Genomic DNA, 13,517 nt, shown 5'->3' with positions numbered 1-13,517 from the left:
ACACAACCACATTTCAGAGAATTTTTTTCAAAACTTTTACTCAACTACTTTTTCACATAAAAAAACAATACATTTCAAAATATTATGCATTGATGAAAATCACTTATCTTGGAGTGTGTAAAACAGTGAGAATAGCTCCCATCCTTACATGATATACGATTAACGATAAACATGTATAGACTGAGGCTCAGTCCTCTGTAGCAGCAGACCACTGGTTCGAATCCGGCACATGGTCGTTCTCTGCATGTCATTCCCCTCTCTGCCCCATTTCACCTCGGTCCCTCCAAACTATATGATAAAGCATAAAAATGCCAAAAAATTATCTTTAAAAAAAACATGTATAGTTTATATGTTAATGCTGATGATAAGTACGATTATACAATATATACAATGTAATATTGACAGGGGACATTTTCCTGCATTCTACTTTTAAAGGATAATTAAGTAAAGGATCTGAAATATGTTCCAACACTATGAGGCTTTTTTTTTGGTGGTGAACGTTTTCCTAGCCAATCGAATATACAGCTTTATTTTTAGACTCAAAGTTCATTCCACAGGCACCCCTCAAGGACCTATATGGACATAGATTTACATATGCAACAAAGACAATAATAGCAATGTCCATTGCCCATACAAGTAGCCATGCTCATTTTTATTTGAGTGGGATGCTTCTTGACAGCACTAGGTTTAATCCATTCCTTTGATTACTGTTCTTCTGACTTAATCAAACCATGGACACACTAATATATGAAGAAACTCATCATCGTGATTATACCTGTCAGACATAAAGCAGAAGGTATTAAAAGATAATCATATAAATCTCTCTTATTAAGACAAATGTACAAATCCTCAGTAACAAAACAAGGGCATGAGCTGCCCAATAGCTTCTAACTGGTGTAACACTCAGTGCGTTTACATGCAGACTCATAATCGGATAACTAAAGGAATAAGACCTCAACAGGACTTTTAAACTGCATGTAAACACCTTTAACCGATCTACTTTGGACACAAATCGGCACAATAGCGGACAAGAGAAGTCGGATAAGAACACCTAGATAATTCGTTCATTGTCGGCTTTCTCTCTGCATGTATACAGGGATCGGATATCGCATATCGGACTTCTCGTTCTGTGCTTGTGTGCCTGCGCGTGATAGGCTACACCATGGGTTATTGACGGAAGAGAACCGGACGTGGCTCTAAAACCACTTGTTGAAAGCATGGTTGAAAGGGCTACAGCGCCACCTAGCATAGTGGAGACAGCCATGCATCGGACATTTATCCGATTTCTGAAAGGCCATGTATACTCAGACAAGTGACACGGTCCGTTCGAGTGTCTTGTTCGATATATGTGATAATCCAATCTAGTTGTGCCATGTAACCGCACTGACTGTTGCATTTGCATCCTTTATTATCAGATGCAATGGGAAAATGAAAGAATTGTTTTAAGCGTTACCTCATCATATTTGCTGATATGCTGTCAAATTCTCACACCCTTCCAACTGTGTGAAAAGAATATCCCCTGTGCAGAGGTGTGTGATTCCCAGGCGGGCCTTCTCTCACATGTCCTCCCCCCTCCTCCGCTCACACATTGTCCTGTCACGTTCTCTCCCCCCATCAGGAGCAGAGTGAGAAGGGTGAGGTTCTGGAGGCCGCCCTGCTGGCTAAAGACCGCGAGATCCTCCGTCTGCTGGAAAACATCCAGCGGCTTCAGTTCACACTACAGGACGTCCAGGAGACCTCCACCAATCAGATCCTAGAGCTGGAACGCCAGCTGGCCTATAAGACGGAAGCTATCGAGGTGAACACCCACACACCGCGCACGTCTCACTCTGCCCTCTGCGGCTCCGATAACTAATTAGATTTTTTAATGACGTGAAATAAAACACGCCCGCCTCTCTTTTCTATTCCAGAGATTAGAAGCTAAACTGCAATCCCAGATGGACTATGAAGAGATTAAAACTGAACTCAGGTGATCATTCTTACTGAATGTGTACCTCATTTATAATAATGTGAATTTAAATTAAAAAAAATAATAACTTTCTCTGCATGTTTGTTTGTGTCCGTAGTATCCTAAAGGTAATGAAGCTGGCTTCTGCAAATGGCAGCTCGTCGTCCCAGGTATATATCACTCCGTATCATCTTATGGTTCACACAGCAGCTTTAAAACAGCTTCTTCTCAGAGTAGGCCTTATATTAGGTTCCCTCTTCATGTTCGCCAGGTGTCGGGGAAGAATAATCTACAGCAGTGCCATTGAACGCTTCACTGATCGCCATCCATTATAAAGATATCTACAGCCAGTGTAATTGATTAATCGAAAATTAACAGCCTGTGTGTGTGTGTGTGTGTGTGTGTGTGTGTGTGTGTGTGTGTGTGTGTGTGTGTGTGTGTGTGTGTGTGTGTATAGGATTCTGCCAAGGCTGCTGCAGAGGCTCTTTTGCTGGATAAAGAGGCCTTTCTTCCGTCTCACAAATACCTGGTGGATAAGGCCCGGATTTTGCACAGAATCGGTAAGATTAATATGTCATGTTTAATTTTTCTGTCCATAAAAACGTAGTTTGAATATTTTACCTAACAAGAGCTTAAATTTGAGTTTTGTCATCTTCTGAAAAGCTCCCCCATAGTTCTCTGATTGCTCGGTCGCTCAATCAATTCCAGAGTCGATGTTTTACAGACTCAAATCTCATAAACTGCATAAACTGAGCCTGCAAGATGTAGTCTGGCTTTGCAAGACTAGAAAGAAAGAAAGTGAGTTCATTTATAATATATATCTGTTATCGGCTAGATAACAATAAGTTGGTTGGATGACGCCTGTACTCAAGCCATGCCAAGCTGCGTCATATATGAGCACAGTCAGTGAGGGAGTGTTTTCTGTCCCTCAGATGATGCACAGTGTGAGGCTGGAGGCAGGGAGACAGGCCGCTCCTCCTCCTCTCAGGTGGAGGGCCGTGCCTCCCCCAGCCCGGGCCCTCCCACCCTGGACAGCTCCTCCTCCAGCCATGACCCCCGGCCCTTCTCTGTGTCGCCGTGCTCCGGGGACAGGCTGTCAGGAGACCACATCCTTCACAAGCAGCTCCTCTCTCCACATTTTAAAAAGGAAGGCTTCGTGGCTTTCCCCAGCGCCCTCTATGCAGCCAAAGTGGCCCTCATGTCGGCCACACAAAGCTCTGTGGGGACGGGCAGCGTGGAGGCCGGACTGCCCAGTGACCAGTCAGAGAGCGGCAGCTCGACGGCAGGAGACGAGGACCAACTGGACACGTCAGAGATCGCCTTCCAGGTGAAGGAGCAGCTGCTGAAGCATAACATCGGCCAGCGCGTGTTTGGCCACTACGTGCTGGGCCTCTCCCAGGGCTCGGTCAGTGAGATCCTGGCCAGGCCCAAACCCTGGAGGAAGCTCACTGTCAAAGGCAAAGAACCTTTCAATAAGATGAAGCAGTTCCTCTCTGACGAACAGAACATCCTGGCACTCAGGACCATCCAGGTCCGCCAGAGAGGTGAGTGGACAGTGACAAGATCATTTTAGAAAAACCTGCTGGTTCAGGTGGGAATGAACAACACACTCTCACACACATCACATGAATGTAATGTGAAGCAGATGAAGCAGGCAAAGAAACAACTACACAGAAACATCAGATCAGAACATTGGAACACCACCACTAGATGGACAGAGAGGCCGTGAGCAAATGTCTGCCCAGCAAAAATATAATCGAGAATACATGATATACTGTAGGTATAGCGTAATCTAAAACATGTACAATTAATATTGAAATAAGAAACAAACCATTTTAAAAGGTAAGCCTTAAACATAAGTACTCTATGTGTTTACTTTGCTGACTGTAGGAATGGAAAATAAGTGTTGTGTGGAGTGCCTTGATGAGGAATATATTAGCTCAAACTGTAATAAGGATAGTTGAAATGGTCACATTGGCAGATGAGTGCTTTTATTTTGAGTGTGACCCTTCAAGTGAATTATATATTATACAGTGATGAATGCTAGGAGGGTAGAAGCTTAGTTTAGGATGCATTTTGATAGACAACATTGGCTTAGTGAAGAAATTGTAATATAAATTGTGAGGCAATACGCCAAGTGCAAGCCTGAAGTAAAACACTGGTTGCCAAATTTATTTTAAGTTTATAGCCAAGCCATAAACCCACACAACTACCACAAGTACACATTATTATTATTTGATTATTTGATTTTCTTCAAAAGCTCTCTTTTGTAACAGATTTAACAGACAGTGTTGTAGGGTATTGAAGTCAGATTGAGGGACAGTTTGGATTTGCTGTAAATGAGGTATCATTTCCGTACAGTTTGACATGAGGTATAGAACAGATCATCAGTAAAAATAGAGAAAAGAAGTGGACCCGGTGTTGAACCCTGGGGTACCCCTCTTTGTAAGACTAACCCCCTTTAAAGACAACACCTTGTTTTATATTAAGTTAGTTAGACTTCAAACCATTACAATGCACTTTGAGATAAACAACTGCGGATGGGTAGTGATCGACCAAACAAAAGCCTTTTTTTTAAAAGATTATTTAAAAAAAAAACACATTTTAGTTTATGGACTTGGTTTTGGACTTAAACCCTCACACACAAAATAGTTGGTTCAGATACAATGATCAAACATGTGGCCAAAATAAGAATCATATTGTTTAACAAAGTTATTTTGAGAGTGTTCGAGGGGGATATGCGTGTGTAGGAGGTTTTAAGAGCAGATGTAATCACGCAGTTTTGTTTTCAGTGTCTATGCTCCCGTTACCTGTGTACGTCTTTTAAAACCTCTTTAATCTACCTGGACCTCGTCTTTGACTTCTTCACCTGCTTCCTCTGCCATGTTTGTGGTGTTGCTGTTGAACTTTGTTTTCTCCCTAGATTCGCAGCTTTTTGAAAAAGTTGAGCTTCCCGTATATACTGCAACCTCAGACAGCACGCGCTCAAAGGCAGCCATTGATCTAGCAGTCAAAAGCAAAGCCTTGGAACTGCTCTCTGATCAACCATCCCACTCACCCCCCCCCCCCCTCCCCTCTCTCTCTGTTACCCTCTATGCCAGGGAGCATCACTCCACGCATCAGAACTCCTGAAACTGGGTCAGACGACGCCATAAGGAATATCCTGGAGCAGGCCAAGAAGGAGATCCAATCCCAGAGGGGAGGTGAGGATGGAGCTCATACATAAAAGTCTTATTGATTGATTTTCTTTTTATTGACAGTTATGTACCCTGTTTTTATGATATATTCCCATCACAGCATCTGAATTGGAAAGTTGAGAATGCATCGGTAGCCGGGTTTTTCATCACCCTGCTTTTTATTCGCATTTTGACGTATCGCATCAGAAAACAGTGATGTAAACACCCAAACGTATACTAGAAAGAGTTAACGCGCCTTATGGGAGATGGAGAGACCTTAGTGGAATACCTTCTGATGTAGTGAACATTGAACGAGCAGCTGTTAGGTCGTCGTATTGCCCTTTTCTGCATCTGTGCGCATCATAATGTCTTGGTTTCCAGATAGCAGTAAATGGTAAATGGACTTGACTTATATAGCGCCTTCTAGCCGATTTTCTCAGCCCCAAAGCGCTTTACATATCTTACCACATTCACCCATTCATACACACACTCATACACCGATGGCAGTAGCTGCCATGCAAGGCGCTCTTTGAACCATCGGGAGCAATTTGGGGTTCAGTGTCTTGCTCAGGGACACTTCGACATGTGGCGGGGAGACGGGGGATCGAACCTCCGACCCTGCACTCCAGAGGCGATCTCCCTACCCACTTCGCCACTGCCGCCCTACATATACACATATAAACATAGAGAATACTAACTTCACTGAAAAGACAATAAGAATGTGCCCAATGTAAACCAATTCCTGCAGACCTCTCTCCGTGTTTGTTTGGTTTCTGCTTTGTAGCATCTTCCTTTTCTACTTTATATCACAGCCATGTTACAGTACGTTGCCTATTGGGCCGTCTTCAGAGTAGTTTATCCGCTCCAACCACTTGATGGAAACGCACCTAATTCGCATTTCTTTTTTTCCTCTTTTTTCGCTAAATTTTAAAAGATTTGCTTCACCTTCAGATGGAAGCCTGGCTAACGTCAGCATGTGGGTCCTTCTGGTTTTAGGTGATGGCAAGTCGTCTCTGAACAGCTCATCGGGCAGGAGCAGTAACGGCGCGGCCAGCAGCTCTGACGACACCATCAAAAACATCCTGGAGCAGGCCAGGAGGGAGATGGAGGCCCAGCAGCAGACCCTGATGGAGATGGACTTCTGCGGGAGGGCACCGTCCACCGGCTCCGGGGCTCAGGTGGAGCGCCTGGGGCCTCCGGAGCGCCCCTCCAGCCGCCTGCCTTTACCCATCTCCATCAAACAGGAGGAGGGAGGCTGCCTCACGGTCTGCATGGCTAACCCCATCAGCAGCCCCCAGACGCCCCTCAGCGTCCTCTCCCCGGCCGTCTTCGTCCAGAACATCATTCGCAAAGTCAAGTCTGAGATCGGGGAAGTGGGCACCTACTTCGATCAGCACTGGTCTCAGGAGCGCGGCTCCATGGTGCTCGGTGTGGGCGGAGGAGGCAGCTCTTCTCTGCCCTTCAACTCGGTCTCTCCCTCCTTGTCTTCCTCCTCTTCGGGGCCCTCCTCCGCCCTGCCCGCTACCCTGCCCCGGGCCTGGCCCCGGCTGGAGAACGGGGAGGGTCTGCCCAACAGCGAGGAAGCCTCTTCAGCCGAGGACGAGCTGGGGCTGTCCCGACCACTGGAGGTGAAAGTTGAGTCGGACACATCGGTGAGCGGAGAGTCTCCAGGCCCTGGAAGGCTGTCCTACTACCCGGCGTACATCCCCCGCGCCCTCAAGCCCACCGTGCCACCACTGACCCCAGAGCAGTACGAGATGTACATGTACCGGGAGGTGGACACCCTGGAGCTGACCAGGCAGGTCAAGGAGAAGCTGGCTAAGAACGGCATCTGTCAGAGGATCTTTGGTGAAAAGGTCAGATGTTACTCATATTTTAAGCCCCCTGTAACCCTGTTTGTGTTTTATAAAAATAATATATATATATATATATATATATATATATATATATATATATATATATATATATATATATATATATATATATATATATATATATATATATATATATATATATATATATATATATATATATATATATATATATATATATATATATATATATATATATATATATATATATATATATATATATATATATATATATATATATATATATATATATATATATATATATATATAGTGCCTTACTAAACACAAAACCATTCTTTATTATTTATCTAAGGGAACAAAGTAACCCGGCAATCAAATCATCCATTTGAAAAAGTAATTGGCCCTTTAAATGTAATAATAGCCCAACACTTGATTTAGATATCATTGTATCACCTTGCTGTGGAAGAATTTTCACTTGGTCTTTATGTAGAAAGATAGAGTTGAAGTTCCTATGTGGAGTATTGGTCAGGACACTGTCAAAATCACTCAAAAACCTTTACATTTTTTTTTTCATGATCATAGCTTCCATCTCTCTCTTTTTTCTCCGGACATCAATACTGTTGCATGCAGAGATGTCTGCATGTCTGGGAGCTCTGTGGTGTAGTAGTGGGAAGCTAGTACCATATAGGCTCATTCCTCGTCGCAGTGGCCGTGGGTTTGAATCCGACCTGTGGACCTTTACTGCATGTAACCCCCATCCCCCCCCCTCTCTCTGATCTTCAACTGTCTATAAAAGGTTAAAATATCTTTGAAAAAAGAGATGTCTGCATGTCTTTGAAAATCTTGCTGTGATTTTGTGTGGCTTCCTGGAAGATAACTTTTTAGAGGATGGCCCATAACTTTTACCATACCACAGTATCCACCATGTAGATAGCTTTATCACTCTGTTTGGGTGCAGAACGGTAGTTTTTTTGTACAACTCATTATTGTATATGTATATGTTTTTTAAATTAAATACTTTATTTCTAGAAAGTCCATGAGCCAATCAGTCCATGGTTCAGATTTAACACTTTAATAATATTGAGGGTTGAAGTCATTATTCTGCGACTTCAGGCATTTACGTGAGAGCTATTCATATATAAATACTTTTCAACTATTGTCAAATTGTTTAAAATGGAGTTGACAATGCTGGATTTTTGATGGTAATTCTTTTTAAGGTAAAGATAAAACTGTTCTCTGTTGTTCCACACATATTCCATTACTGGATTAATTCATGACTATACAGATCACAGTTTGTTTACTAATGGGCAGTCTTCATCTTGAACATGGATTTTTGTCTTCTCAATGAAATGTGCTGATGGTCAATGTTAGCTAAATGACTGTGTTTGAATAGCCGCTAAACAAGCATTTATGATGCATTGCTGCCCTCTAGTGGTTGTTTGCTGAAAGTGTATCAATGTGTATCTGTGAAGAGCAAACCGATATTTTTCCCTCTTTTAATCCTTCTTTGTGAAAACAGTGATCATTTAAAAAAAGATCTGTGTGCTCCTACAGGTAGACACAACATATTCACCATGTATTGTATTGGAACAGGTGCTGGGGCTTTCTCAGGGAAGTGTGAGCGACATGCTGTCTCGGCCCAAACCCTGGAGCAAGCTGACCCAGAAAGGCCGGGAGCCCTTCATCCGCATGCAGCTATGGCTACTGGACCAGCTAGGCCAGAGCCTCTACCAGACCCCCAACCAGGGCCACGCTCAGGGTGAGAACGCAGTCTACCAGCAATACCAACATATTTGATAAATGTCAAAATGCAAACAAAAAAAATCTATCTACATACAGTTCACCATGGCCACTATTATTCAATTTTTAATTATTTGTGGCTTTTATGCTCCTTTTATTCTTAATGTACCTCCACAGCTTCCAATAATCTTCTCTCATTTTTATTCATCATTTTTGTTTCCTTTCTCTTTTAAATATTTTATGTGAAGCACTTTGAATTGCCTCTGTTTATGAAATGTGCTATCTTAATACACTCGCCTTGCCACATCTAGACTGTGTAGGCTTACTGTTGTTCTGTCTCTCATCTCCAGAAATAAGCCCAGTGACGCCCTCCCCTCCTCTCAGCCCGGTGGAGAGCCACCACAGTCCGCTGGTGGAGCCGGTCAGCCTCTCTCTGGAGAGCAGCAAGGAGAACCAGCAGCCTGAGAGCCTGGGTCTGGGTCTGGGTCTGGGTCTGCGCCCCCACACAGAGGGAGGGAAACCATCCACTCCCAGCCTCATGAGCCTGCATCAGCCCTCTAACCCACTGGGAATCCAGGAGATGGTGGCTATTTCTACAGAGCTGGACACCTACGCCATCACCAAGAAGGTCAAGGAGGTGCTAACAGACAACAACCTAGGTGGGTCTCCCTGTTCACACTGTGCGTTTAAAGGTCAAGTCAACCATTCTGGAAATTGTTGTTAAAATGATTTGTAATAAAAAATCTAGTGTTCATACACAGTCTAGGCTCTGTAAACAGGCATGTTGCTAGCTACAGTGGGCCCCCATTGTTTACATACTAATTTACAGAGCCTAGGCTGTGTTTTAACACCAGTTTTTTCAGTGCACTGCACACACAGTATGGACAGTTAATGGATTGTCAGGATATATTCTCAGATTTCATCAATCACTGACTCCAGCTTTTAAGCTGCCACTCCTTATGAATGCAGACACATGTCTAACATACAGCATGCATATTTGTTTCCCACAGGCCAGCGTCTTTTCGGGGAGTCCATCCTGGGTCTGACCCAAGGCTCCGTGTCTGACCTGCTCTCTAGGCCCAAACCCTGGCACAAGCTCAGCCTCAAAGGCAGGGAGCCGTTTGTCCGCATGCAGCTGTGGCTCAACGACCCCCACAACGTAGACAAGCTGAGGGCCATGAAGAAGATGGAGAAGAAAGGTGGGGGCACCTAGAATGTCCATTATCATTTTCTTTCGGTACAAGTTTGAGAATGTGTTGATGTTTTGTAATTTCCTCACACCAGATGTCACTGTCTTTCCCTGCAGCTTATCTGAAGAGGCGCTACGGCCTGCTGAGCACCGGCTCAGACAGTGACTCACCCAGCACGCGCTCTGAGTGTGTGAGTCCAGCGCTGGCCTCCCTGGACCTGTGTTCCTACAGCCAGGTGAAGAAGGTCCGCGTGGTGCTGGGAGCAGAGGAGAAGGAAGCCCTGAGGAGAGCCTACCTGCTGGAGCCCTACCCCTCTCAGAACACCATCGAGATACTGGCCTCGCAGCTCAAACTCAAGACCAACACCGTCATCAACTGGTTTCACAACTACAGGCCAGTCCAATCACCTTTTGTGACCTTTGCTAAATGAAAGCCTCTGTTGTTGTTATAACAAGTATACAGTTACTTAAAAAAGGAACTCTTAAATGTATATATAATGATTAGAAATGACCTGTAACAGCAAACAAAACCTACAGCTAAAATAATGCTATATTTAACAAGCTATTATTAATGCCTTTGCTCGGGTAGGATTTTCCCGGGAACATAGACAAAACCATTTTTGACGGGCAGACCGGAGCATCTTGTGTTTCCCAAAACATTACTAAGTCAAAGTTTACTTTGCTTCACCATCGTCATTATTAATCTTACAGAGTCACACACATTATCTTATCTCTCTTTCACTCGCTTCCTAAACAAAGGCAACGATAAGTCATGTCGTAAAAACACTACTGCTTTTGTCCAGAGGGGGGCACTGAATTCAACAAAAACGTGCCTCGTAGCTACTTTAAAGCTGCTACTGAACTCAAAATCAGTAAGTATCTCCTCATGATCCGCTACCTGAATGTACTGTATGTACGCTGAAAAGAAATCTGGCATTATAGGTATAAAACATCATGAAACGCTCCTGTGACTCTTTTATTTACCACGTTATGTTGCGCTTGTTATTGTTGGCATGTTGGTCCTTTTAGAATCAAATAGGCTACATACCGTTAGCCTATGTAATCCATACAGTTGTGGATCTCTCTTTTGCTACGTATAATCACTGACGTTTTATTTACTAGAAGCCAACCTGCGGTAGTTTTTTTTTTTTTTTTTCAATATTTTATTTTTCAATTTTTCAATTTTTCAATTTTACAACAGTAACAAGACAAACAAAACAGAACATGTCACCACATACTGTATAGCAACATTTTGCGGCTGCCAGTTTAAATAAAATAAAAAAAATAAATATCATTAGTCTCTCAGACCTACATACATAGACACAACACACTTATTCACACAGTTAGAAATCTCTATGGGGATGGAGTAATCTGGCACAGAGACAAAAAAGGGCCCCAAATTCTCAAAAAGAGTTTGTTCTTCAGATTATTCTTATTAAGGCGCAATCTCTCCATCTGTATAACCAACCTGCGGTAGTTTGAGCGATGAGACCGTTTCCTGCCGGTATGCAGAGCCATATGTAAAGAGAGAGTCAGGTCAACTCTCTCTCTCTCTCTCTCTCTGCGTTTGACTCTAAAATGACACAACGTGCCAAAACTAACATCGCAATATAACGTGGTAAATAAACAAGTCACAAATTGAAAATGTTGAACTATTCCTTTAAAACAAAGGCCTAGGCTCTGTAAACTGGCATGTAAACAAAGGGAATGTAAACAAAGGTGGTCCACCATAGCTAGCGACATTCCCATTTACAGAAACTAGGCTCTGAATTAACCCTGGGTTTATTTTCAGCACTCACACAGTATACATACAGGTAACGGATCATAAGGAGATATTCAGTGATTTTGACAAAAAGAGATTTTTACTACAAGTGTTCTCCAGAACAGCTGACTCCACCTGTAACTAACTAAGCATATGCCTTTTCCCCTCATATGACCGTCTAACTGTCTGTGTGTGTGTGTGTGTGTGTGTGTGTGTGTGTGTGTGTGTGTGTGTGTGTGTGTGTGTGTGTGTGTGTGTGTGTGTGTGTGTGTGTGTGTGTGTGTGTGTGTGTGTGTGTGTGTGCAGGTCCAGGATGCGACGGGAGGTGCTGATGGAGGGTCTGCCAGACAACGACACAGACGCTGAGCACCACAGCTACTCTCCCTCGGCCACGCGGAGCCCCCAGTCTGAGGGAGAGGAGAGGAGGCTGCAGCCCTCAGGACACATCCACTCCAGCCTTCCTCTGGGCTCAAACCTCCCACTGCCTCACCTTAAACAGGAGGCAGTGGAAGACCATAGGGTAGAGGGGAGGGAGGGCTCCACGAAACACTCCAGAATTCAGTGTTTCTCCACAGCGGTACAGTTCCCGCCTATGAAAGCCGAGCACGAGGACTCCGCCGTCAGCTGCCGCGAGCCTCACCTGTCCGTCCAGCGCCTGAGGCAGGAGGAGGGGATGAGTGGGCCGGCCCAGGGGCTCTACCACGCAGCACTGTCCATAGAGAGGAGCAGCCAGGCCAGGCACGAGGGGGAAGAGGCCGCCGGGAAGTCGCCCGTGGACCCCGTCAGCTTCAAGGCCTCGTCCGAGCCGTGCCGCAGCAGCCTGGAGGTCTCCCTCAACTCGCCCTCTGCTGCCTCCTCACCGGGCCTCATGATGTCTGTGTCCCCCGTCCCCTCCTCCTCCGCTCCCATATCACCCTCACTGCCCAACCCCCCCTCCACCAGCACCAATCACAGCCTGGACCCCAACCAACTCCCAACGCCTTTCCAAAGCCCCAAACTCAACAGAAGCTCTCAGAGACGCAATGAGAAAATGGCCAACCTCAATAACATCATCCACAGGCTAGAGAGAGCAGCCAATCGAGAAGAAACACTTGAATGGGAGTTTTAAGCCCCCCCTCCCCCCTTTTACTTGTACCTAGCCCTTGATGACCCTCACGGCACACTGGAGAGTCTCAAATTGATCGCTTCCTGAAAGGGTTGGAACGGAGCCTGGCTCCTGAAGACCATTCCTCTCTGACTGATAACTGATAGGACACGGGAACACAGACCTTAACATGACGGCTGGATTCCCTACACGAACTTAAAAGAGTTGAAAAAAAATGTGTTACTGTGTATTTGTTTTTTGGTTGTTTCTTTTTTTCTTTTGATAATGCATACTACTTTTAAATATATGTGACAGCACTAGCTGTCGTTTTACCTATTCGACTTGACATGAAGACTTTTGCAGCTATGGTGTCATAAAATGTACACGGAAGTTCTGTAGATTGCCACTGGGTGAGATTAAAAAAAGACCCCTGTCTTAAGCCATTAAAAGCACTATAACTATTTGAAAAGAGACATTGACCAAATTTGCTACTTTTTGAATAGCAATTTTTCAGATTTTGTCTGTAAGACCGGATAGTTTAAGTCAAGTAACATGAAATCCTATACTGACTGAGGGATAGTCCTTTAAGACTCTAAATATTCAACATCTTGTATGTACTTAGTTTTCTTGGTGATATGTTTTGAAATATTTGTAACTCACACGTATAAAATGTGGTTGTACATGTTGTAGAATTGTCTGCAATAGCCTTCTCTAAACCTGATGTAGCATGGTCCTCACCTGACCCTGTTCTCCTCTGTAGTTAGTCACCTGTAATAATACTTGAGC

At 44.1% G+C, this 13,517-nt stretch overlaps 1 protein-coding gene across 1 annotated transcript in view; it reads left to right on the top strand.

Annotated features, from left to right (window-relative positions):
* The window catches only part of cux2b (cut-like homeobox 2b), a gene marked incomplete at both ends in the record, with an annotated part of 94,597 nt that extends 81,842 nt beyond the window's left edge, over positions 1-12,755 (top strand). Inside the window, 13 exon segments of the mRNA XM_080040622.1 lie at positions 1,619-1,798; positions 1,911-1,969; positions 2,067-2,118; positions 2,406-2,508; positions 2,881-3,492; positions 5,050-5,151; positions 6,121-6,980; positions 8,550-8,715; positions 9,047-9,355; positions 9,707-9,895; positions 9,981-9,991; positions 9,993-10,279; positions 11,954-12,755. Of these exon segments, the coding sequence (XP_079896748.1) occupies positions 1,619-1,798; positions 1,911-1,969; positions 2,067-2,118; positions 2,406-2,508; positions 2,881-3,492; positions 5,050-5,151; positions 6,121-6,980; positions 8,550-8,715; positions 9,047-9,355; positions 9,707-9,895; positions 9,981-9,991; positions 9,993-10,279; positions 11,954-12,755 (3,732 nt within the window).
* Between the last annotated feature and the right edge of the window lie 762 nt (positions 12,756-13,517).

The sequence above is a fragment of the Ammodytes marinus genome, assembly GCF_949987685.1.
Source record: "Ammodytes marinus genome assembly, chromosome: 2".
Lineage (NCBI taxonomy): Eukaryota > Metazoa > Chordata > Actinopteri > Uranoscopiformes > Ammodytidae > Ammodytes > Ammodytes marinus.
Note: the sequence above shows the minus strand (reverse complement) of the source record. Positions and strands in the feature narration are given on the sequence as shown.